The sequence below is a fragment of the Saccostrea echinata genome, unplaced genomic scaffold, assembly GCF_033153115.1.
Source record: "Saccostrea echinata isolate AGI-Se365-2 ecotype Australia unplaced genomic scaffold, CSIRO_AGI_Sech_v1 ptg000014l, whole genome shotgun sequence".
Lineage (NCBI taxonomy): Eukaryota > Metazoa > Mollusca > Bivalvia > Ostreida > Ostreidae > Saccostrea > Saccostrea echinata.
Window position 1 is genome coordinate 16,996,014 of NW_026889763.1, and position 27,911 is coordinate 17,023,924.

A 27,911-nucleotide genomic window follows, 5' to 3' on the forward strand; every position below is an offset into this window, starting at 1 on the left:
ACATAAAATCTCGGCACGAAAGAAGTTATTTTTTATCAAAAGGATATTTTTGCATGATGTTATAAATTTATATTTCTATACTGTTTGAGTTTTACCAACTCATCATTATTTTATCTCATCATCCTCACCGTTCGGGATCGAGCAATTATTTGAGAGTGCGAGGGACTATCCCAAAAGTCGTTGATGTGACTGTGATCTCATCGTAAGACGCGTGTAGATATCGTGTAAGTTACATGTAACTGGAAGTTTTTTAAACGATGCATTCCGTAATTTTATGTACAGTGTCACTTTTGATAACTATTAAAGCACTGGAAGAAGATCCTTTGGTGACTTATTACAGACTTTATGAACTGGGAGTTCAGCATCACCGGGAGAAAAATTACACCGTTGCAAACACTCTCTTCGAGAAAGCATTGGAAGATTACCATTTCTACCATAAGAATGCCATTAACTGTCGTGTTGAGTGTAGAAGGAAAAACAGCACTCTGGAAGAAAAACTTACGAATTCTAGAAAAGTGTTAGATATTTTAGAAATTAATATTTTTCAAAGTTTTATTTATCAATCCAAATGCTTAAAAAGATGTTTTATAAGAATTTTTGGAGGGAGACCAGAACATCTTCCCGATTCAAACACTGTGAGGATAGACAAAGATTTTGAAGATGGACGACATTACCAGTTTATTCAGTTTTGCCAATATGAGGTGAGAGATGCTGAAAATGCGATATAAAGGGAAATAACTCCTGTTGTATAGTTTTGAAATCTGTAGATCTGCAGCTATGCTTTTGTCAAAGGGGGGTGTTTACTGTGATTTTCTTAAATATTAAAGGACAATTAATAATGGACACTTGAAAATAAATAAAAAAGAAGATTTCTACAGCTATATTTAGGGGGGGTGGGGGGTGTATTTTTCTGGCTTCTCTCGAACTGAAAATTCATTCATGTAAATTTATCTCCTTGCATGTGAGCGTTGTGAGATTGTTTACATCTTAGAAAATAGATTTACCATGAACCCTTATCTTGATCTTTTGATGATGACTGCAGGAGATTTCATGGCAGGGGGCTGGCAGATAGATTATACAGTTGTTGAATGATGATTAGCCCAGGAGGGTATAATCTTATTACAGTGTATTAAGAATGTAAACAATCAATTTTCCATAATAGTTTTTATTTTTCTTCTTTATTCTACCTGTATACATAGAAAAAATCATTATTATTATTTATCCAGTTATTTTATTGTGAACTACCAATTACTTATTTATAATTGTTTTCATCCATTAAAAGAGGATGGAGAACAATTCTAATTCTTTTAGAAATGAATCTTTGTTACAGTAGTAGGAGAGTATTTCCCTATCTTTATTTTGATGATTTAGTCTGAGGAAGGATAATTCTAGTTACAAAACCCTGGGAAATTATGTATGAATCTAAATGATTTCCAGATGTTCAATGGAGGATGTGGTAAATGCCTGTTTAATTTTACAGATGCTTTATGGAATCATTATTTTTTCAGCTGAAGAATTATCCCCAAGCTGCCTCTGCAGCCTTTACTTATTATTTAAAACATCCACATGACATAAATGCCCAGCATAATGTCCAGCTGTACAGAGAAAGATTCGGGGTCAAGGATGAGGAAATTACTGACCTTGACAGAAAACCGTATCAGGTAAAGGTCATGTCTCTAAATTTATCTTCTGTTGATGAAAAGGCTTCAAGTTTTCAAATCGATTTTTTAACTACATGTATTTGTATATTATGCACACTTTGAAAATCTTTTGAATAAAGTTAAAATATTTCAATATTATAATCATGCTTTTCATCTTTTTTTTTTTTTTTTTTTTTTTGAGATGTCATACCAGTTTAAATTTTTAGCGAATAGGCAACCAAAAAATTCTGTATGTTTTGTGAGGCATGCCATGTATGCATAGCAGTAACAAATGATGAATGCAAACATTCTTTAGAATATATTCACATAGTTATTGCACTTGACATATTATGAGTACATGTTATTGTTCATTGTTTAGATTTGAAATTTCCTCCACCCATGAAGGCAGTTGAAACCATATTTGTCCAAAATGTTTTAAATTCAGCTGATAATAAATATCACTTCAGTTTTAGGATATCTCCTGAATTTTACATTGAGCCTTGACTTAACTCAGGTGAAAGTTGAATTATCCTATCAATTTACAAATTTAGATTTAACATATTCTTAAATGGAAAGAAGGAAGTTGATTAAGAATCACTGTATCACAGGTCAGGATCACAACATTGTCAGGACACTGATATTTAGACACTTAATTATTACAATTTTTGATTTTTAAAATTTTTTTTTTATTAAGGCCATTCCAAGTTTTTTCTATGTTTAGCGCCCGTGTGCACCTTGGTTTTTGACACCCCATATCAGAAAAAACAAACGAAATCAGGAGTCCTAAAATTGATTTTTTTGGTCAAAATTTTGGAAATTTGTCAAGTTCTTTAAATATTTCTCACTAGAATGTCATATGTATATTTTAAGCATTTAATACTTTAATTTTACCAAACAGAAGATATTTCTATGAGAAAAATAGATTAATAAAATCAAATCCTTTGAGTAACATTATTTTTAAGACATATAAAGTCTGTGTTTTATTTTTTGGTTTGTGTGTTTTTTGCGAATAGGTAGGTAGGTTTTTGAAAGATGGGTGGACGCTAAACAGAGAAAAAACTTGGAATGGCCTAATTTCTTTAGAAAAATATGTGAGTTTGAGAGGAAAAGTAGGCATTTACAACAAAAACTTGTATATTATTATATGGAAACATACAGATAGTGTAAACTTAGAATGAAGGTCATAATAAAAAAAAAATGTTCTGATCAAAAAAATATTGTCTTTGTAATATAATCAAAGTCATTTGAGAGTTGTCAGATGGTCTCCCCATTTATATTCATAGCAATCATTAAGCACGAAATATATTGGGATTGCAGTTTCCTCCTTATCCAATTTTACAGACTAACTTTATATGCCATATTTTCATATTAAAAGGCATCTCACATCCTTGGAGACATTGCATATGATGAAAGCAATTGGACTGGTGTCATTGAACATTTTGAGAGGGCTTTAAAGGAATTCTATGAAGAGGAACAAAGATGTCGACTCCAGTGTGAAGACAAATTAGTCATTCCAGCTTCTTCCCATCTGACTGACTTCTTTCACTATTTTGCAGGTAATTTGGCATTAACAAGAATGCTTTTTGGTAGAGATGTTCATATGATAAAAAAGTTCTGATGCCCACAAATTTATAAGATGTTATTGTAAAACATATAGTTATATATATTGTTAATGAACAGAGCTTTACATTCCCATACTGAGATGTCAGGTGGACTGTGAGTACAAGCTGAGTCGAGTTTTTGCTGATCACGAGGAAGGTTTCCTGGAGGAACATTACCACTATCTACAGTATGCCTACTATCAAAGTATGTTATAATGTGTCTTCTTCGGACATATGCCTAATAATCAAAGTATGTCATAATGTGTCTACATCCTACATATGTCTACTATCAAAGTATGTCATAATGTGTCTACTTCTGACATATGCCTAATAATCAAAGTATATCATAATGTGTCTACTTCTGACATATGCTACTATCAAAGTATGTCATAATGTGTCTACTTCTGACATATGCCTACTATCAAAGTATGTCATACTGTGTCTACTTCTGACATATGCCTACTATCAAAGTATGTCATAATGTGTCTACTTATGATATATATCTACTATTAAGGTATGTCATAATGTGTCTACTTCTGACATATGCCTACTTTCAAAATATGTCATAATGTGTCTACTTCTGACATATGCCTACTATCAAAGTATGTCATACTGTGTCTACTTCTGACATATGCCTACTATCAAAGTATGTCATACTGTGTCTACTTATGATATATATCTACTATTAAGGTATGTCATAATGTGTCTACTTCTGACATATGCCTACTTTCAAAATATGTCATAATGTACTATCAAAGTATGTCAGAGCATGCCTATATCAAAGTATGTTACATTGTCTTTACCTCTGCACTTTTACCCAGTATCAAAGTATGTCATAGTGTGTTTATTTCTGACATAGTATACCCAGTATCAAAGTATACCATAGTGTGTCTATTTCTGACATAGTATACCCAGTATCAAAGTATGTCATAGTGTGTTTATTTCTGACATAGTATACCCAGTATCAAAGTATGTCATAGTGTGTTTATTTCTGACATAGTATACCCAGTATCAAAGTATGTCATAGTGTGTTTATTTCTGACATAGTATACCCAGTATCAAAGTATGTCATAGTGTGTCTATTTCTGACATAGTATACCCAGTATCAAAGTATGTCATAGTGTGTTTATTTCTGACATAGTATACCCAGTATCAAAGTATGTCATAGTGTGTTTATTTCTGACATAGTATACCCAGTATCAAAGTATACCATAGTGTGTTTATTTCTGACATAGTATACCCAGTATCAAAGTATGTCATAGTGTGTTTATTTCTGACATAGTATACCCAGTATCAAAGTATACCATAGTGTGTTTATTTCTGACATAGTATACCCAGTATCAAAGTATACCATAGTGTGATTATTTCTGACATAGTATACCCAGTATCAAAGTATGTCATAGTGTGTTTATTTCTGACATAGTATACCCAGTATCAAAGTATGTCATAGTGTGTTTATTTCTGACATAGTATACCCAGTATCAAAGTATACCATAGTGTGTTTATTTCTGACATAGTATACCCAGTATCAAAGTATACCATAGTGTGTTTATTTCTGACATAGTATACCCAGTATCAAAGTATGTCATAGTGTGTTTATTTCTGACATAGTATACCCAGTATCAAAGTATGTCATAGTGTGTTTATTTCTGACATAGTATACCCAGTATCAAAGTATACCATAGTGTGTTTATTTCTGACATAGTATACCCAGTATCAAAGTATGTCATAGTGTGTTTATTTCTGACATAGTATACCCAGTATCAAAGTATACCATAGTGTGTTTATTTCTGACATAGTATACCCAGTATCAAAGTATACCATAGTGTGTTTATTTCTGACATAGTATACCCAGTATCAAAGTATGTCATAGTGTGTTTATTTCTGACATAGTATACCCGTATCAAAGTATACCATAGTGTGTTTATTTCTGACATAGTATACCCAGTATCAAAGTATGTCATAGTGTGTTTATTTCTGACATAGTATACCCAGTATCAAAAGATGTCATAGTGTGTTTATTTCTGACATAGTATACCCAGTATCAAAGTATGTCATAGTGTGTTTATTTCTGACATAGTATACCCAGTATCAAAGTATGTCATAGTGTGTTTATTTCTGACATAGTATACCCAGTATCAAAGTATACCATAGTGTGTTTATTTCTGACATAGTATACCCAGTATCAAAGTATGTCATAGTGTGTTTATTTCTGACATAGTATACCCAGTATCAAAGTATACCATAGTGTGTTTATTTCTGACATAGTATACCCAGTATCAAAGTATGTCATAGTGTGTTTATTTCTGACATAGTATACCCAGTATCAAAGTATGTCATAGTGTGTTTATTTCTGACATAGTATACCCAGTATCAAAGTATGTCATAGTGTGTTTATTTCTGACATAGTATACCCAGTATCAAAGTATGTCATAGTGTGTTTATTTCTGACATAGTATACCCAGTATCAAAGTATACCATAGTGTGTTTATTTCTGACATAGTATACCCAGTATCAAAGTATACCATAGTGTGTTTATTTCTGACATAGTATACCCGTATCAAAGTATGTCATAGTGTGTTTATTTCTGACATAGTATACCCAGTATCAAAGTATGTCATAGTGTGTTTATTTCTGACATAGTATACCCAGTATCAAAGTATGTCATAGTGTGTTTATTTCTGACATAGTATACCCAGTATCAAAGTATACCATAGTGTGTTTATTTCTGACATAGTATACCCAGTATCAAAGTATACCATAGTGTGTTTATTTCTGACATAGTATACCCGTATCAAAGTATGTCATAGTGTGTTTATTTCTGACATAGTATACCCAGTATCAAAGTATACCATAGTGTGTTTATTTCTGACATAGTATACCCGTATCAAAGTATATCATATAGTGTGTTTTCTACTGAGATGGTATGCCTACTCTCAAAGTATGTCACTGTAAGTCTATTCAATACAGTACGCCTTTGTATGCCTTTAAAGTATGTTAGGTATTTCTACATCTGTCATAGTATGCATTTATAGTATGTTGCAATATTTTTTTTCATAAAAAATGTGTGAGCCATCAAAGCTCATTTTATTAGGCCCATAGCTACTTTGTTTTTCATAGTATGTCATTTTAATAAGCATTATGTTAAATATTGGCATATATCATGCATACTCCCAAAGCTTGTTGCAATTTACCACTGATAGTAGGTCTGCTTCCCAATAATAACACCCTAAGTATATATTCTTAAAATCTTTTGTTACCTGCAGTATTTATGTGTCTTTATTTTCCTAGCTGGTGATTTGGACCGAGCAGCAGAGGCCATTGGAGCATTCCTGTTATTTAACTCCTCCCACATGGACATGCTACGTAATCGCCTCTACTTTATCACCAGGCTGGGTTACCATGACTCCCACCTCAGTGCTAGAAAGGTAATAATGAAGTTCTTATCTATATGTGGTCAAATCTTACTTGATTGGGATCTAGATTTGTATGTACAGTTTAGTATTAATCATTTAATTCCGGTAACAGATAGTGTACTTGTACATTGTCAAGTAGTACATTAGTTCTTGAAAATGTGGCATGTAGATCTGAGTTTTTTGAGCAGAGTTTTTTCTGGACCTCTATTTCTAAAATTCTGCATCATATTTTAGTTCTTTCAATAAAATTGGATTAAACAATGCCAATTTAACTATATTCAATTATAAACCCATGATTGAAATTAAATTTTATACAAAAAGCATTAAGGGGGGAACTATACTCTGTGGCAGAAGTTTTTTTTAGAAGAAATGATCAGTTTTTCATAGTATTTACGGCACTGTTGGGTTTGTATTTCTATTCTTCTATGCAGGTTGCTTACACAGTTATCTTGCACAGTGTGATATTTTTTGCTGGTCCTGAATTATAAATTAAATTAACCATTAAGAATAGCAAATATATTGTGAAAGTCCAGAGAAAAATAGCCCCAATTTTAGCTTAAAATGAACACTTTTTAGTATGGTAATATCTCAAAATTTTCATCACAGAGCCCCATTTTTTTTTTCTGAATATATAAGATAACTTTGATCATTCTGCTTAAATTCAGTAAAATCTTAATAATAATTTTAAATAATTTTATTGCTTGTTAAATTTTCAATGCCAGAAAAATGACATTTTGTGAGTACAGACAGGTTAGATAATATAACACACATTACTCTGTTTTTTTTGCACACACCTTTGTAATTATGAGACTACATATTTCAAACAATAATAATTCAATATTTAAATAAGACTGTATTTGGTCCCATATTTTATTTGGATAAAAAATATTGGAGGAAAAACTTTAAAAAAAAAGATTATTGTGTAAGACACAATTACAGTGCAAAAAGATCACATTAAATGCACCAAAAGAAGCAAATTGACCCCCATTTTTTTTTCTTTTTAAACTGTGTGTAGATACTAAAAATATACAATGTCATGTACTTGACAAAAAATTCTTAGGATTGTTGCTAGCAGGATCTGATGAAGTTGAGTGGTTTATTTGTAGGAGGCAGTGGAATACATAGAGATGAGGAATAAACTGGAGTCTTTGTTACAGTACCTGGAGTCTGATGATATACTAGACGATTTTGTTGATGATTCTGAAGGAGTAAGTCTGCCTGCCATTGTCATCCTATTAGACATGTGTAAGACACTGTACTATGTACATTTGAATTGTCATATAAAATTTTACAAAACAATTCTTGTCTTGATGGAGCAATGAGCAATAACTCTCAACTATGAGAGATAACTCTGTCACTGTGTTTCCTTTATTAAACTCAAAATACAATTCGTCTTAAATCTCTGTCTTAAATGGTATCCTAAATCTTTTTTGATATAATTTTTTATTTCCATATTCTATCAGGAAATTTTCAAAATTACAGAAAAAAACCCTTTTTAATGGGTAGAATGTCCTTGTGTCTTTGTGTGAGATGAAAATTCATAGTCATAAATATAATCATTAACCTTTAATATTGGTGCATTGAATTGCATGGATCCTATGGTGACTCTCACATTGCTGTATTATATCTACAAATACTTTTCATGGCCTTGAAATATTTTAAGAATAAAAGCTATTTATACTTGTAGAATGATAAAGAAAGAGGTCACTACTTGGGAATTTTTGAGAAACTGGGTATAAAAGTGATCCAGAACCCTGAGGAGCTGAAGGGGGAGAGGTTTACAGCAGAGGGGGTCCTGAGGGATGAGCAGAGTGAGGAATTACTCAATCTAGCCAGGGTAAGGTACCTTAACAGAGGAATTACTCAATTTAGCCAAGGTAGGGTACCTTAACAATCAGAGGAATTACTCAATCTAGCCAGGGTAGGGTACCTTAACAATCAGAAGAATTATTCATTCTAGCCAAGGTAGGGTACCTTAACAACCAGAGGAATTACTCAATCTAGCCAGGGTAGGGTACCTTAACAATAGGAAGAATTACTCATTCTAGCCAAGGTAGGGTACCTTATCAATCAGAGGAATTACTCAATCTAGCCAGGGTAAGGTACCTTAACAGAGGAATAACTCAATTTAGCCAAGGTAGGGTACCTTAACAATCAGAGGAATTACTCAATCTAGCCAGGGTAGGGTACCTTAACAATCAGAAGAATTATTCATTCTAGCCAAGGTAGGGTACCTTAACAATCAGAGGAATTACTCAATCTAGCCAGGGTAGAGTACCTTAACAATCAGAGGAATTACTCAATCTAGCCAGGCTAGGGTACCTTAACAACCAGAGGAATTACTCAATCTAGCCAGGGTAGGGTACCTTATCAATCAGAGGAATTACTCAGTCTAGCCAGGGTAGGATACCTTAACAATCAGAGGAATTACTCAATCTAGCCCAGGTAGGATACCTTAACAATGAGAGGAATTATGCAATCTAGCCAGGATAGGGTACCTTAACAATCAGAGGAATAACTCAATTTAGCCAGGCTAGGGTATAGGGATGCACGATTTTATCGGTATACTGGTATATCGCGATTTTTTATTGTGTGATACGTATCGTGATACGGAGACTTAAGTACCGGTACTTGGTACATAACTATAAATTCCGGAAATCATTCATTAATTTGTTCAAACTATTGAATGACAATTACAGGAAGTGTAAAAAATGTTGAAAACAGTTAAACAACGGCGTCCAAACATGCTTTATATTAAATGAATAAAAATTTAAAAAATAAAGTTATGTTTTTATAGCATATTTTTAACAAATACTATGTAAATTCATTTGAAATTCTAGTAAAAATAGTGTGTAAAAATATTACGATTTATTGTGATATTTTTGGGAAAAAATCGTGATATATCACGATACGAAATTTTTGCCGATATCCATCCCTACTAGGGTACCTTAACAATCAGAGGAATAACTCAATCTAGCCAGGATAGGGTACCTTAACAATCAGAGGAATAACTCAATCTAGACAAGGTAGGGTACCTTAACAATCAGAGGAATAACTCAATCTAGCCAGGATAGGGTACCTTAACAATCAGAGGAGTAACTCAATCTAGACAAGGTAGGGTACCTTAACAATCAGAGGAATAACTCAATCTAGCCAAGGTAGGGTACCTTAACAATCAGAGGAATAACTCAATCTAGCCAGGATAGGGTACGCTAACAATCAGAGGAATAACTCAATCTAGCCAAGGTAGGGAGTACCTTAACAATCAGAGGAATAACTCAATCTAGCCAAGGAAGGGTACCTTAACAATTAGAGGAATAACTCAATCTAGCCAGGATAGGGTACCTTAACAATCAGAGGAATTACTCAATCTAGCCAGGCTAGGGTACCTTAACAATCAGTCAAAATGTAAAATACACAGGAAGTTGTATTATAAACCCATTTTTATCTTCTATTCTGATGCTGTTAATTTAACATGGTATGTTCTGACTTAAACATAGTCAACAATCTCTGAAATTAATTATGAAATGCATTTTTTTTCTTGTTTGAAATACTGCATTATCACTTACGAAGTTCGCGAACTAATTGAATAAATTCCTTAAAAGAAATAAAATGAGGTTTCAGTGTTTATTATTTTTTAAAGTAGTCCTCTCCGATTTTAAAGCACATCTGCCATTGTTTTGCCCATGCGCGAATCACGTGATCCAGGCAGTCACGTGACCTGCTCTGTAGCAGTCTGTTCACAGAAGCTAAAAGAATTTTCCGAGTCTTATAGTTCTTACCGTGGAAATTATTTTTTATAACAAGAACAGTCTATCTGTCAGAAATGGCCAAATCTTGGCAACTGGATGGGTGGATAAGGATATCCCTTCCCACAATTAGTATGGTGACCCATCACAACCCGAGTCCTCTGTCCTGGGAGTGTCGTTTATCCAATGTGGATAAACTGTGGGTGCCTTCTTTTTATCATATCTCATATGTTTAAAGTCTAAAGTAACCGATATTTTAGGGATTTAATAATTATATTATTGTTAAGATATTCAACTATTTTTGTAATTGTAACTTGACGATGTTTTGTAACAAATTGCTCAACTAAGGACACATTTTTTCCCCGGCTTGCTTTCGCTTGACAACAGAACAAACATCAGTTTTAACCATCTCCCTGTCTTCACTTGAACAATCAATCCAATTAATGATTGAACTTCTGGTAAGTCTTTTGTCTTCATAAACCTTGTACAAATTATCATATTCTACTGCAAAGGAATTTCCAAGATATACGTTAAACTTTACAGCCGTTCATTGTTCGAGTACGACTGAATCAACCATTTTTTGTCACAAGTGACCTACATATTGACGTCATTTTCACATTGTGACGTCACAAACACGGAGCAAAACATTATTTAACATCTGTTATTTATAGAACATGTGTATGACTATATGTGTGCCAAATTTCATTCTGATGTGAATTGTTGTTTTGTAAATATAGAAATAGTTCGCGAACTTTTTGATCACCCCTCGTACAGTCAAAATGTTTACATTTTGATTGTCAGAAAAATGTTCCATTTATAAATGCAATTTCCATAATTTTGCAAATATTCATATAAATTTTATTGACCTATATTTTTGTTATCTTCATGATGAATTCTTAGAAAGATGCATCATAAATGAAACGTTAACTTGTCATCAGTTTGATAAATTTCAAAGTCTAGAGAAACTTTATCTGAAGAACTGGATAACCTTAGGAGAACAGGTTTTAAATAAACAGAGGAAATGAGATGTCTTCTTTGATGTTGATGATTTCTGTCTCTTTACTCAATGAGATCTAATGTTTGAGATGATATAACAGTGATAATTATAATCTTTATTGTGATTTTATTTATTTTCAGTCCACAAAAACAGATTCGTCTGGTGTAAAGACAATTTCTATTCCAAATGCTATTGAGGTATTGGTTATTTAGAAAAATCTTTAGCATAATTCATATTGGTTGCATTAAATTCTTCACAATAAATTCCTATATAAGTTTCTGAGTTGATTTTTGTGTATAATTGTGATGGGTGATCTGTGCAGGCTGTGAGGGGGGACCCAGATCTGGAGATTTCACTCCGACTGTTACTAAAACTAAGCGAGTCTGTCAGACTGTTTACCTCCAGATTCTACAACCAGACCAGCTTCTACACCAAGGAAACTAAATTAGTGTGCAGAGGGCCTACTGATCCTGGTACACATAGTATTTATTAATATATTGGCAGATAATGGACAAGAGTTACTCCCCTTTTGCTATATCTTCATTTTATGTAATTCAGATATTGATCAGAATTGGACATTCTTCTTTAACAATAAAATGAGTTTCCTTGAAAAGCTTAAGATGTAAAAATATATGACACATGCTTTAAAAATGTATTGATGAATTTTGAAATTTTATTTTTTATATTTATTCCCTCAATTTGTCATTATTTTGGAAAGACCTGGAAAATGCAGAAGATGGCAGCTGTTTCCCTCAAGAGGATGGGAGCTGTGTGGATGAAGAAGCATGGAAATCTGTCACAGAAAATCTGGACGAATACATGTAAGTCTAGGAGTGGATCTAGGAGTTTTGAAATCTGTCACAGAATACTGGTATCTAGATGAATACATGTAAGTCTGGGAATGGATCTAGGAGTGTTGAAATCTATTACAGAGTACTGAGGCCTGTTCAACAGAGCGAATGTTCGCAAGCGCTCGCCAAAATTCCTTATCCCTCAATCAGAAATGTTCGCGAGCGCTTGCGAACGTTCGCTCTGCTGAACAGGCCTCAGGTATCTAGATGATTACTGGTATGTGTAAGTGTGGGAATGGATCTAGGAGTGTTGAAATCTGTCATAGAATACTGGTATCTAGATGACTACTGTGTATATAAAAGTCTGCATGGGAGTGGATCTAGGAAAAATAGGAAGCAACGTACAATGTACAATTGATATATGCTGGTAGAATAAATGTTGATGATTTATTTGCAATGGTTATGTATTACAATGTAAAACAATATAAGACTTTGTTTAGTCTAAAAAGGAAGAAATATACATATGATTTGAAATAATAATATATTTAGATAAATATTTGACATATCTATACCTTATTGTTTTATGTGCTGTTACTAAATTTTGACGTGGAATTTATCGTTTTGCAGAGCTGTATTGTTTATTAATAATGTGACAGATGGAGGGGAGACTGTATTCTTAAACAGGAAGAACACTGCAGTGGTACGTACTGTCTGAAAGAGTTTTTTTATTCCATTAACCTATGGTATTCAGCATTACTCGCAAGCTGTGCTTACAATGTCTTCAATTTTCAGATGATGATTTTCTACTCTAAAATTCATTGTTAAATAAGTTTGTTTTGTAGGGGTTATGTTACTTGTTATCTTCTTAGTTATGAATTTTAAGCATACATTGTTTTAATGCTCAAGAGTTTGCTTCCATTCCTTAGATATTGCTATTGTGTACAGTACTTTTATGTTCTCTCTCCTCAGGCAGGAGTATCCCCCAGACAGGGGCTCTTTACAGTGTTTGAGGCCACAGACAGACACACCGTTACACAGCCAGCCTCTCAGCGATGTGTTATATTTATGACTTTTGCCCTTGAGAAAGACAAGGACAATCCCGAATATCGTCAAGCCATGACCTTTCTTAATGACCTTGATGAAGACCGAGTCAGGAAACTCAATATTGATCATCTAAAGAGGGTGGATGAACTCAAACATAAAGGTGAGCTATCCCCTCTATAGATTTTTTTTTCCACCAGCATGAGCCATCTTTCCTTTGCACCTACTTTTCCCTTCAAATTTTTTCTCAATAATTTTCTTTCATGGGTACTCATAATTAAGTTGCCTGTCCTTTAAGATACAAAACAATTTCTACATGTACAAGGTGACAAGCTTTCACATTTGCAGTTTTCATGAAACTTTTAAAGATTAGTCACACACAAAGGAACATTGGTATACATATGTTCTAATCAAAATTGAGCTACTTTGAATTTGATCAATAATTATTAACAGTGTTTTATGAGAAAAAGAAAGCAATGATCAAGCTGGGACTTAACCCCACTTACATGTACCATACAGTTGCTCTATTATCTGAAGACATTGGTCTTTTGTACCCAAGTATACTTACATGCTTTGCCCTTTTCTGTAGAATTTTTCCTCCTAAAATCCTTAGAATTGAATTTTAATTTTCTTTCATGATCTCCCACTTTTTACACAAGTATCCTTGGTACCCAATGCCAGTTATACAAAAAATAAGCTGTTTTAAAGTTAAAGTTTGTGTTACATGATTTTAAATAACATTTTATATTAGGTGTGACCATTGTTCAGAGTGGGGAGGAATTGCATGGAGAAGAAAGATTTGTAGCTGATGGTTTGATGAATGAGGGAGATTGTCAAAACCTGATGTCTTTGTTAGAGGTAAGACTGTGCCAGAGGTTTTGACTGAAGTCTTAAATATGGTTAGAAAAATAAACTTTAATGATTAGTCCATCATTGATACTATTTTCACATATTATTTATAGACTGTTGAAGAATCTTTGTATGGAAGGGAAGATAATTAGATTTTTTCTTTGCTTATTAAAATGTATTTGTTTAAATATTAAGTTAATTTTTTAGCTTCCAGGACTGTTTCAAAGAAAATAAATTATTTATTTGTCATTGTTCCATTGAACCTTTTTTGGATTCATAATTTTTTGTTAGAAGCTAAGATACTGGTACACAATGACTAACCCCCGTTTTAGGCTGGTGGTATAGAAGGGGATGGTTACAGGGGTGAAAGGTCACCATTTACACAAAATGAAGTGTTTACTGGTCTGACAGATGACAGAGCCAAGCAGGTAGACAGGGGTAGTGTGAGACAAGCTTCAAATTTTATAGAAATCTACACATCAGAAAACTCAAATTCTTAGAAATTTTGTATACATAACTATATGTAGAAATTAAAGTCCAAAAACCCCCCAGATATATAGGAATCATCAAGTCTATTGTTCATCTGTCTGCTTGCCAATCATTGTTCAGGCTATAACTTTTTTCTGGAGAAATATTAGAAGTTTTTACTTTGCATAATGCCTGAGGATGTGCCATGAACACAACAAGCCCGAAGGAGGTCATGGGGATCAAATTTTTTTAATTTTAGAGCATGGCATTTCTTTACAACACGGAGATAGAAGAAGCTTCAGGTTGCCCCTGACCTTGCAGTGTCTCATTACCTTGAACCTACATCAGTCGTTCAATGGCACCTGGGTCAATTGTTCAATGGCAAGGTCAATGGGATCAAAATGTAAAATTGTCTTCTAGGCATTTTATATTGTAGTCCAGAGATACTGACTTAAGCTTGACAGAAAGGTTGCTTATGGTATTTCTGTAAGCTATCATCCTGAATTAAGGTCATTTGGGCAAGGTCAAAGAGTATGAAAGTGCTCAAATGCATAAAAATAAACCTTGGTTTTAACTTTCTAATAGAACCTCATATGTATGACTCAAAAGGCTGCTTATGACCTTTTGGTGTATCATCGCTCTAAGACTTTAAAATAAAATAAGAGGTTAACATTTAGAATGCTTGTGAAGAGTGGTAGTCAAGTAATGATCTTAACCTAGTTGCACTTAGAAAGGTCAAGGCTACTTGACATAATGTAAATTTCTTGAAAATGTTGAGCTTTGATGAAATCCCAGCTCTTGTGTTTGCTTAATTATTTATACAAGCAATATAATAAAACAAATTAGAAACCAAAGAAACAATATTCATGTGCTATTATTCAAGCTTTATGAAGAAAGAAAGAATAAAACTGACCATTGAAATTTCAAAAACACAGTAATGATAGATCTAAGAGCAAACTGATGTGTACGTTTCTGTTGTTGGGTTTATAGATTTGGGCTTTTCCAGCTCGCTTTTTATTCCCAGTTTATTTTTACAGTGTTTTCCCACTGTTAATATTTATGCTCGACTAATAGTGTTTTATTATCAAACATTTTATGTATATTATTTGTCATAGGTAAGGTTTATACTTTAGGGTTTCATATTGTAATAACATTATTGCATGTTTTAGGATATAATTCAAATATTTGTATTTAAACATTCCATATTCTTTTTGTTTTTAAATGTTTGGTTTTGTAAAATATTTGGTCACGTAAACTTTAAATTCAGTAGGATTTGCCATTTTTTATATATACATCTATTTATCCCATGTTTACCCCTTTATCCCGTGGATATGACTCATTGGATAATTTTTTCATAATCCACAGTTGTGACGTCACAATGGTTTTTGCATTAGCGCAATGAAGTAAAATAAAGTGGAGTCCTATATAAAACAGTGTAAAACATTGGTTGTGAAGTATTAAACATGGGATAAAAAGAATCTTTCATGATTTATAGTTGGATATGATTTTTATCCAACTCGTTGTGTGTTTTTATCCCCTTGCCAAGGCTCAGGGATAAAAAAAACACACAACTCGTTGGATAAAAATCATATCCAACTACAAATCATGGGAGATCCTATATATATATAATTATGTTACTATGTATGTGTTGTTCATAGCAAACAATCAGATAACTCTTTGTTGTGTGTACCTTTTACTAAGATATAGGTCTTGGCGTGTTTTGGTAAGTTAGACATACTAAGTAGTACTGTGTATTAATGTTTATACAAAGGTACTCATGACCAATGTTTACTCTTACCCTCATAAATGTCCTTTTTGTGTTCTGAGGTGAACATGGTTGACACAGAGGGATCACTGTCAAGTGTCTATCTGTCTGTCTGTATCAAGTTACACTGCCAGATGCCATGAATTTCATTATTAACAACAACAAAAAAAACAATTGAAAATATCAGTGATCTGATGGAATTCAGAATTACTACTAGGTCAAGATCATTGTTTTGGTCTTTCTAATTTGACATCTGATTAAATATTAATCGAGTTCAAGGTTACTGCCAAATTCAAATTTCCTGAACATTTTTTACATATAATCATTGAATACATATTTTTTGAAAATTTTACTTAATCTGTAGAATAATGTCAGTATGCTAGTGATATTTGTAACTGCACTGAGAGTTACCTCTCTTTTTTAAATAGACAGTTCCCATCAGTTCTGTAAATTTTACAGGGGTTGGCATTTAATTCAATTTTGTTGCATGTCTAAAGAAATGAAATCAAGATGATGATGATATTCTTTACCTTCCAATTAAATCAGTTTAAAAGAGATGCAAGTCCTTTTAGAAGGATTTTAAACCAAGATCTTGAACTTTTGAAAATGCAATACTGACACTCTAAAATGAACTGAAAATCAAAAACATTGACTTTTGGATTTTCTCAGTTTCCAAATGTTCTTGAATTCCATTTTCTTGATTTTATGAAGTTTGCTGGGAGTGGTTATGGCTGATTTTGACTTTGCTTGATTGTATTATCTTAATATAGAGAGGTGGAATACAGGGAGATGGCTACAAAGGGACGGCATCTCAGGTCGGCAAAATATCACCACACACTAAACACGAAATATTCGAGGGCTTGACAGTTGGTAGGGCAACTCAGGTTTGTAATTTCAGCAAAGACATCAGGATTATATAATTCACACACCCTATAATGAACAAAAGTATTCTTTACATTCTAGATGACTGTCAACCTTTTAAATATTTTGGACTCATTTTAAGAGCATTCAATCATGTTAATGTTTCAAATGATAAAATTATATTTACACCTGCAGTCTTCTTATGTAAAAAGTAACAATCTTGCTTTTGTTTCATACTGAAGTTTGTTAGGAGTATTTTTATTGAATTATTCTTACATCTTTTGAGCTATGTACACATGAGCTTTTTAGCTCACCTGAGCCGAAGGCTCAAGTGAACTTTTCTGATCACATTTTGTCCGTCGTCCGTCCGTCCGTCTGTCCGTCTGTCTGTCCGTCTGTCTGTCTGTCCGTCCATCTGTAAACTTTTCACATTTTTGACTTCTTCTCAAGAACCACTGGGCCAATTTTGACCAAACTTGGTACAAAGCATCCTTGGGTGAAGGGGAATTTAAATTGTTAAAATGAATGGCCAAGTCACCTCACAAGGGGAGATAATCAAGAGAAGACAAAAATAGGGTGGGGTCATTAAAAAATCTTCTTCTCAAGAACCACAGGGCCAGTAAAGCTGAAACTTATATGGAAGCATCCTGGGGTAGAGTAGATTCTAAATTGTTCAAATCATGACCCCCAGGGGTAGGGCGGGGCCACAATGTGGAATCAATGTTTTACATAGAAATATATAGGAAAAATCTTTAAAAATCTTCTTCTCAAGAACCACTGGGCCAGAAAAGCTGAAACTTATGTGGAAGCATCCTGGGGTAGTGTAGATTCTAAATTGTTAAAATCATGGCCCCTGGGGGTAGGGCGGGGCCACAATAGGGAATCAAAGTTTTACGTTGAAATATATAGGCAAAATCTTTAAAAATCTTCTTCTTAAGAACCACTGGGCCAGAAAAGCTGAAACTTATGTGGAAGCATCCTGGGGTAGTGAAGATTCTGAATTATTCAAATCATAGCCCCTGGGGGTAGGGCGGGGCCACAATAGGGAATCAAAATTTTACATTGAAATATATAGGCAAAATCTTTGAAAATCTTCTTCTTAAGAACCACTGGGCCAGAAAAGCTGAAACTTATGTGGAAGCATCCTTGGGTAGTGTAGATTCTAAATTGTTCAAATCATAGCCCCTGGGGGTAGGGCGGGGCCACAATAGGGAATCAAAGTTTTACATTGAAATGTATAGGCAAAATCTTTGAAAATCTTCTTCTCAAGAACCACTGGGCCAGAAAAGCTGAAACTTATGTGGAAGCATCCTTGGGTAGTGTAGATTCTAAATTGTTCAAATCATAGCCCCTGGGGGTAGGGCGGGGCCACAATAGGGAATCAAAGTTTTACATTGAAATATATAGGCAAAATCTTTGAAAATCTTCTTCTTAAGAACCACTGGGCCAGAAAAGCTGAAACTTATGTGGAAGCTTCCTTGGGTAGTGAAGATTCTAAATTGTTCAAATCATAGCCCCTGGGGGTAGGGCGGGGCCACAGTAGGGAATCAAAGTTCTACATTGAAATATATAGGCAAAATCTTTGAAAATCTTCTTCTTAAGAACCACTGGGCCAGAAAAGCTGAAACTTATGTGGAAGCTTCCTTGGGTAGTGTGTTCAAATCATGGCCCCTGGGGGTAGGGCGGGGCCACAATAGGGAATCAAAGTTTTACATTGAAATATATAGGAAAAATCTTTGAAAATCTTCTTTTTAAGAACCACTGGGCCAGAAAAGCTGAAACTTATGTGGAAGCATCCTTGGGTAGTGTAGATTCTAAATTATTCAAATCATAGCCCCTGGGGGTAGGGCGGGGCCACAGTAGGGAATCAAAGTTTTACATTGAAATATATAGGCAAAATCTTTGAAAATCTTTTTCTTAAGAACCACTGGGCCAGAAAAGCTGAAACTTATGTGGAAGCATCCTTGGGTAGTGTGTTCAAATCATGGCCCCTGGGGGTAGGGCGGGGCCACAATAGGGTATCAAAGTTTTACATTGAAATATATAGGCAAAATCTTTGAAAATCTTATTTTTAAGAACCACTGGGCCAGAAAAGCTGAAACTTATGTGGAAGCATCCTTGGGTAGTGAAGATTCTAAATTGTTCAAATCATAGCCCCTGGGGGTAGGGCGGGGCCACAATAGGGAATCAAAGTTTTACATTGAAATATATAGGCAAAATCTTTGAAAATCTTCTTCTTAAGAACCACTGGGCCAGAAAAGCTGAAACTTATGTGGAAGCATCCTTGGGTATTGTTGATTCTAAATTGTTCAAATCATAGCCCCCAGGGGTAGGGCGGGGCCGCAATAAATATTACAAAGGGGAGGTCTTGTGAAGAACAGCAGGGCAAAAGTAACTCAGGTGAGCGTTGTGGCCCATGGGCCTCTTGTTTTTAGCTCACCTGAGCTGAAAGCTCAAGTGAGCTTTTCTGATCACCCATTGTCTGTCGTCCGTCCGTCTGTCTGTCCGTCCGTCTGTAAACTTTTCACATTTTCAACTTCTTCTCAAGAACCACTTGGCCAATTTTAACCAAAATTGGCGCAAAACATCCTTGGCTGAAGGGGAAGTTAAATTGTTAAAATGAAGGGCCAAGCCCCCTTACAAAGGGAGATAATCAAGAAAAGACAAAAATAGGGTGGGGTCATTAAAAAATCTTCTTCTCAAAAACCACTGGGCCAGAAAAGCTGAAACTTATCTGGAAGCATCCTGGGGTAGTGTAGATTCTAAATTGTTAAAATCATGACCCCTGGGGGTAGGGCGGGGCCACAATAGGGAATCCAAGTTTTATATTGAAATATATAGAAAAAATCTTTAAAAATCTTCTTCTCAAGAACCACGGGGCCAGAAAGGCTGAAACTAATGTGGAAGCATCCTGGGGTAGTGTAGATTCTAAATTGTTAAAATCATGACCCCTGGGGGTAGGGCGGGGCCACAATAGGGAATCCAAGTTTTATATTGAAATATATAGAAAAAATCTTTAAAAATCTTCTTCTCAAGAACCACAGGGCCAGGAAGGCTGAAACTAATGTGGAAGCATCTTGGGGTTGTGTAGATTCTAAATTGTTAAAATCGAGACCCCAGGGGGTAGGGCGGGGCCACAATAGGGAATCCAAGTTTTACATTGAAATATATAGAAAAAATCTTTACAAATCTTCTTCTCAAGAACAACAGGGCCAGAAAGGCTGAAACTAATGTGGAAGCATCTTGGGGTAGTGTAGATTCTAAATTGTTAAAATCATGACCCCCCGGGTAGGGCGGGGCCACAATAGGGAATCCAAGTTTTACATTGAAATATATAGAAAAAATCTTCTTCTCAAGAACCACAGGGCCAGAAAAGCTGAAACTAATGTGGAAGTATCCTGGGGTAGTGTAGATTATAAATTGTTAAAATCATGACCCCTGGGATAGGATGGGACCACAATAGGTGTATTACATGGGGGAAAGTCTGGTGAAGAACAGCAGGGCCAAAATTACTCAGGTGAGCGCTGTGGCCCATGGGCCTCTTGTTTTGTTTTGTTTTGTTTTTTTTTTTTGTCTTCCTTGTCTTGTGGTTTTTTAAAAAAAAAGTCTGAGTCTATTATAATTATAAAAATTCTTTGTAGGTTTTGTAATCATGTGTGAACTCTTGTACCTTGTAGAACCCACTTATATAACATGTATTACATTTAACATTATCAGTGTATTTGACATTGTCACTGTGGATAAATCTCAATGGACAGTTTTCAAGGCAATAACCTTACTGTAGAATGCATGTTATTAAAAAGTAAATATTGCATGTGATATTTAAACAAACCAACAATCAGAGGATTTACCTGTCATTTACCTGTCCTTTATAAGTGTAGCATACATTGGTGAGAAAATGATTACTATCTCTAGCTTGGAATAAAGATTAAGGCATTTCATTTCTACATAAGAAGTAAACAATTTGTCAAGGAATTTCATAATTACTTAGGATTGAAGCTTATTGCAAAAGCATCCATTATTGCCATAGAATAAAAATGTCAAGGTATATTGCATAACTTCATAGGGATGAAACTTAAAGTCCAGGCATATAATTACAGAGTAAGAGTGAAGATAAACCCAAGACATTTCATTTTTACCTAACACTGAATCTTAATGAGAATGCATTTCTTATCAAACTACATGTATATAGGGGTGAACTTTTTCCAAGGCATTTACTTCCTAGGAGAGAAACTAATTTCCAGACATTTCATTACTACCTAGGAGCAAAGCTTAGGGTTGATGCAATGGTATTTTGCCATTTTCTAGGAGAGATAAATGACCTGCATGCTCATGTCTTTCATTACTACCTACATGTAAAGCTGAATTTTATTGTTTATGAGTGACCTCTTATACTACACAGTGTCTTATGGAGGAGCTATAAACTCTGGAATTTCATTACTACATGTACCTAAGGGCCGGTACACACGGTAAGGCTTGCCTCATAAGTCTAAAACATTACGTTTTGCAGGATGTACGGCTCTCGTGTCCACACGTTAAGGCAAGACTTACAAGATTATATACAACATTTCCATAAATCCCACGTGTTTCCAGCCATAAATAGTGCATTCGGTCATTAAAATAGAAGAATAGATTACTGGACTTTGTAATAATTATACCAACAAGTACATACACACTTCTTAACAAAAAGAGGAAGAGGTTGAACAGAAACATTTGTGGATATTTTCATAAGCTTATTCGAAAATAATTTGTGTTCACTTCAAATACCCATGTGTATGGCTTGATAAAAATAGAATGACATTTGGGCGAATGATTTTCATTGGTTGAGAAGAAAATTTCAGCTAAGTCTTGTATTAGGAAATAGAGCAGTGTTCTATTTTTAAGTCAGACTTGTAAGGCTCGAAAAACCGTGTATTAAGGGCATACACATGGTAAGGCAAGAACTTAAGTTCTATGACTTATAAGGCAAGCCTTATCGTGTGTACCGGCCCTAAGAGTGATGCTTAATGCCTTGAATGTGTTTCATCTTACAACACCCAGACATTTCAATACTTTCAGAACTGAGTTCAATGAATGAAGGTGTCATGCTTTTGGATTTTGTTGCTACACAAGAATTGTAGTGCCTAGGCATTTTGTTTTTCTTACAATTTTGCAGCTAAGAGACATAAAGATAAAATTCACTTTCGGGACATGATACTAGTATCATCATTCTTTAATTATTGTTACCTATTTCAATGTATTGTATTTTTTTTTATATAGTATTTTTCTCAAATACACATTTCATTTTTAAAATTATTATTCTAAGAGATTATTTTCATTATGTTCAATTTTAATCTCTAAAATTACATATTTTCCAAGGCGCAGTAACCCAGTTTTTCTTCTAGAATGTTTGTCCATTGTTATCTTAACCAAATTTTTTTCATTTGCAATGTAAGAACAGTATCCCTATTTTTACTGTACTTAAAATGAAACACACAAATGCAATGATAAGTTTAGTGATTTGTTTGATAAATGTCACAGGATAAGAACATTGTCAATAGTTTACTTTAATAAAGCTGATAAACTAGTTTTCATACACTTGATCATTTTTATTTTACCTAATTTATCAAGTTACAAGTTAAATAAATACCGGTGTATAATTATTAGAAGAAATTATATTTTTGTTTTCAAAAAGAAAACTTATGTATTAAAAATTTGTTTGTTAATATTAAATTTTGTATTATATTTTAGCTTGCACAATCAGGGGAATTATCCAAAGATTTGGTACAGTTGTACCTAGATGCCAGTGAGCGGGCTCGCCTTCTTGTGGAGAACTTTTTCAATTTGACTCGCCCCCTTTATTTTGACTTTACCCACTTAGTTTGTCGGAAAGCTGTCACAGGTATGGAGTTTATCCATGTGATTTTCTGACTGTTATGGGTACAGCTTAATAGTTATAGACAGTTGCCCAGACTGGGGTAATACGTGATGAGAAGTTAATCCTGATTAACAGGGAAAATATCAAACTTAATGCTGTGTTAAGATAACCTAAACCTCTAAATAGGGTTGGATCTTACTAAGAAGTCAATTTAACAGGAATGAACCTGCTGTGTAAAGATAAGACAACTCTAATCAGATACACTAAAAACAGATAGTACATAAAGCACTGTGAAATCTTTTTTTTTTAACTAGAATTTTTTTTTGTACAAATAATTGTATATGATGATCAGTTGCAGATAGTCACTTGGTCAGGTGAACTTTTGCTATCTGTTTTCATTATTCCCCAGTTGTCTATATGTTTCAACATTTTTAAAGCATATCCAGCTTCTTCTCTGGAATGGATTAGTCAATTTCAACCAGATTTGGTAAATAGAATCTTTGGACAAAGGGGAACAAAAAATATGAATTTATAAATTATGAAATTATTAATTTTGTGGTCTCCGGTTGGGGTCAAAACCATCAAAATTAATGCAATCTTTAAAAATCTTCCTCTTTACTCCCAGACATCAAGCAGTCAAACTATTGGCATGATTATAATAAGCATTTAGTCCTCTACCAAAATATTGAAAATCATGGCCCCAGGTTCAGGGTTTCTGGTGTAAGGGTGGGGGCTCTATTGATTATATAGTGAAAATGCATTTTAAATTCTTTGAAACTCTAGGGAATGAAGCAGACAAACTAAGTGCTTGATAAGCAAGGAGTCTCTTTCAAAATTGTTACATTCATGGCCCTTGTCAGGGGTTCTGGTGCTAAGACAGGGTTCTGTTGATCATGTAAGGCCATCTTTACTCTGCTTTGAGAGAAGTTATTTCCCTTTTCCTTATTTATATATGATAATTAATCATTGTAAATAATGTAATTGATAGGTCACTTGAATAAAAGAATTATTCAAGAATTTTTATGTATAATTTGAAAAGTATTTTTATAGGGTTAATGGTCAGATTTTTGTAAATAATAAACAAATAAAATTAGACAAAATCACCTTACAGTCTAATTCCAAAAATATTATTTTTAAAGACAGGATAGGCAGATATTTTTGGGAGTTTAGTAATAATATTGACATACTGGGTATACATGCAAGTAAATATACCTACTTTCGGAGTCTCTGCAGATTATCAGACTATCTATTTTTTTTACCCTTCATTGCCCCATTTCTATTGTTTTTGAGTAGACATCTTCCTCTATTAGCTTATTTTGATTTGTTATATGATTATCAAATTGTCATCAATGAATCCTTAACATGGGTTGTATTGTACGATGATAAATGAGTGTACAGTTAGCACTGGCACATACAAAAAAAGTAAATAGATCTACTTTCTGAGTTGGTGCTGAGACTATTTTGTTGATCCTTTTATCATCCTATTTCATTGTTTTTGAGCATCATATCTTCAACTTTATTTTGTTTCTCATATAGTAACTAAATTTCTATTATATGGATTCTTTAGTGTTGTATTATAATCAGACCGTTAAGGGCCTTTGGCCTCCTGTATCATTTTTCCCCCATTGACCCTCATCAAACTGAATTCTACTGCTGTTTTTGAAAATTTCATTATATACCTTATCTTGTTGCATCTGTAGATATTGAAACTGAATTTTTGGAGTGATGATGAGTTAAAGAACAAGTTTTAGACCTATGATCCACTTTTCACGGAATTATTGCTTTTTAGTATGAACTTTTTCAAGACACTCATTTTTAGTTACATTTCTAGTTTCAGTGAAGTGTTTTATGCTAATAATATAGCTTTTGTGGTAATTTTTAAAAAATTCAGCAAAAAAATGTTGATAAATTTTTTGTAATTTTATAGTAGTAGAATTTATGCAATTTTTCTCCTATTATGAATAAAATAGAAATTAAGTAGGAAACACTGTTTTTTTTGTGACTTCAGATGAAGAAGAGCGATCAGATTTGAGTCATCCTGTTCATGCTGACAACTGCCAGATTCAGCCAGATGGATCCTGTCTGCGTCAGTTCCCAGCATACATTGCAAGAGACTATAGGTCCAGTTTTGTTTCTTCACATTGCATATACATGCATTATAAAAATTAAGCTTAAATGTCTTGATGTACAGTTAAAAAATAGAACAATTAAAGGCAATAGCTCAACTCTACAGATATAGTCTTCTTATTTCCATGATACATCAAAGAAGTATTTCAGTGACAAGATTCCAGAGTTTATGTTGATTCTTCTTCATCTGTGTTATATCTTATTGATTACTAACTCTACTTTATCTTGATTCTTATTTTTCTTTACAGCGCTGTGTTATATCTGAATGATTCCTTTCTTTATTCTTGATTCTTATTTTTCTTTACAGCGCCGTGTTATATCTGAATGGACATGAAGATTTTCTGGGAGGGGAATTCTTTTTTGCCCATGACAATAAAACAGAGCAGGTTTGTGCTGCTAATATATCTGCTTATGGGTAATTAATTAATTATCCTAAATAGAAGAAGATTGGAAGAAGTCAATTTTACAAATAAGAAATGCACTAGTAATTTGTGAAAGATCATATTTTGGTATTACTAATATACTACATGTAGTAGTTTTTTGATGAACTGCTGCTAAATACAGCTGATACCACACCAGCATCTTTTTTGTGGCATATTTTCGTAAAAATTTCTTAATATAATGAAGGAAAGAACATTTTCCATTGCTTGTAAATTGCGTTGAAGAATTAATTTAGTTACATGGTTTATCAAGAAATGTTTTCTATGTATACTCAACACTTTTCTTCACTAGTACACCTCTCCTTTTTAAGAAAGTTAGTTTGTTCAGTACAGGCCCGTAGGAAGCAATTTCAGTTTGTTTGTTGTTTTTTTTTTGGGGGGGGGGGGACACAGCCATACATTTTCAGTTGAAGGGGCACTATCAGCTACCAAAAATTTCCTTGACAAGCTAAAAAAAAAAATGGTCATCAGACGTTTTTATTGAGGGGGCACAAGCATATAGTAGCTATGTTTTCTATAGTACTCTATATATCGGCAAAATTTTTTTTTGGGGGGGGGGGCCACGCCCCCCCCCCCCGTGCCCCCCCCCCCCGGTTCCTACGGTTATGCAGTAGTGTTTCAAATAAAGCTAAATTCTTTAGAAGCGTTAATTTTTCATGAGGTTATTGCACGGCTGCACTTTTTTTCGTATACGGGCCATTGCTACTTATTTTTACCACAAGGTACCTAACTGAATTTCAGGCACCCCACTTCAAGCCAGTATTTTACAATTTTATCAATCATTAACCTACTTCAATAGGACATAGTTCGCTTCTAGAGACATTTCCCTTTTCAAATATATTGTTCCAGACGTCCTTCATCAAGCCTCTTTAATATAAACCACTCGTTTATTCCTCGAAAATTACTTCACGACATATTAAGACTATAGACGGGATATAACAGCTTCCGGTTATTGATATAGTGTAGGATAAACCAGAGACTTCAGAATGAAAGTGGATTAGTCGCATTAGTCTGGACGCCAATAATGCAAACGCTTCGCCTTCCAGACGAAATATGCGGGAAACATTTTATTTATTTAGATATACTACATGTACCAAGTATGTTTCAGTTATCTGGGCGCTTCATTAATCCGGACAATTTGCTCAGGAACACAAACGTCCAGAATAACGAGGCTTGATTGTACTTGCATTAGATAGTTCCTTAAATTGTGAATAATTTATTTCAGATAAGCATATCCCCTAAGTGTGGTAGGATGGTGGGCTTTAATGCTGGGGATTACCATGGAGTGAAGGCAGTTCGTAAAGGTCGGAGATGTGCAATAGCCATGTGGTACACCATGGATCCAAACACACAGGAGTTGGCTCGTTTCCAGGCTCAAAAGAAGATGGCTGACGGAACCTTTGTTCGAGGGAGAACACGAACAAGGGAGCAAATAGAAATAGGAAATAATGACGAGAACGAAAACCAAAACGGTCATTCAAACAGAATTCAGCAAGGGAATCATGAGACTGATACAAATAAAAATAAATTTCCTAATAAAGACACAAGTAATTTGGATGAAGAATATTCTGATGTTATTCCAATACAGGAAGATGTAGAAAATGAATCAAAAGTGACTGAAAAAGATAAAGAAAGGCAAGAAAAAATTAACTCAGAAATAAAAGAGAATGAAGATCATGAAGAATTATGAGATTAAATGAATTTAAAACAGTTTTGGTTTATTTGTTATTTTGGCCTAGGTTCTAGCTAACAATTTCCAATATCAAACGCTTCGTTTTGGGCTGAATTTTCTTTGATGTTCATGGAGAAAGTACTTGTACATAAATTCTGTTTTTTTCTGTAACCTTTCAAGTGTTCCGTGATTTTGTAATGAATAACTACAAGTAACGATGGATGTTCAACGGTCCATTTCTCTTCGACAAATTAAGGATTTCAGATCTCCTAAAGCTTCCTCTTCCAGTGTTGTGCTTTCTGAGGTTTCTTTCTCAGTACAATCTTTTAAAAGTTTTTTTTTAGTTCACCTGAACTGAAAGCTCAATTGAGCTTGTCTGATCACATGTTGTCCGGCATCCATCTGTCTAGCTGTCTGTCTGTTCATCTGTTTTAACTTTTCACATTTTCGACTTCCTCTCAAGAACCACTGGACCACTTTAAACCAAAATTGGCATGAAGCATCCTTGGGTTAAGGGGATTCTAAATTGTTCAAATATGGGCCTTGTTTTCATTGCTTTTAATTTATGTTAGCATTAGCAAAATTTAGAATTTCCATTGTTGATGTAAGACTTCGTCGTATTCTTGTTGTTGCCGTT

At 34.1% G+C, this 27,911-nt stretch overlaps 1 protein-coding gene across 4 annotated transcripts; it reads left to right on the forward strand.

Annotated features, from left to right (window-relative positions):
• The first annotated feature begins 195 nt into the window (after positions 1–195).
• Positions 196–27,312, forward strand: LOC133186853 (prolyl 3-hydroxylase 1-like). Of its 4 annotated transcripts, XM_061322211.1 has the most exons (19): positions 196–701; positions 1,509–1,661; positions 3,016–3,196; positions 3,321–3,446; positions 6,533–6,669; positions 7,764–7,865; positions 8,345–8,494; positions 11,544–11,600; positions 11,726–11,876; positions 12,122–12,224; positions 12,822–12,894; positions 13,164–13,398; positions 13,987–14,093; positions 14,417–14,512; positions 17,088–17,201; positions 22,909–23,059; positions 25,044–25,155; positions 25,470–25,548; positions 26,828–27,312. In XM_061322211.1, the coding sequence occupies exons 1-19, from the start codon at positions 258–260 to the stop codon at positions 27,290–27,292; spliced, it is 3,036 nt and encodes a 1,011-aa protein (XP_061178195.1). In that variant the 5' UTR covers positions 196–257; the 3' UTR covers positions 27,293–27,312. The 4 variants fall into 4 exon arrangements, with proteins under 4 accessions (XP_061178195.1, XP_061178197.1, XP_061178196.1 ...); XM_061322213.1 differs by lacking the exon at positions 17,088–17,201; XM_061322212.1 differs by lacking the exon at positions 14,417–14,512.
• The last annotated feature ends 599 nt before the right edge of the window (positions 27,313–27,911 follow it).

Excerpts from the sequence above, each read along its gene's own strand:
- LOC133186853 (XM_061322211.1), top strand. The coding sequence starts at position 258 with ATGCATTCCGTAATTTTATGTACAGTGTCACTTTTGATAACTATTAAA. Across the intron at positions 7,866-8,344 it reads TTGTTGATGATTCTGAAGGA|AATGATAAAGAAAGAGGTCA; the intron begins GTAAGTCTGCCT and ends TTATACTTGTAG. Across the intron at positions 11,877-12,121 it reads CAGAGGGCCTACTGATCCTG|ACCTGGAAAATGCAGAAGAT; the intron begins GTACACATAGTA and ends TATTTTGGAAAG.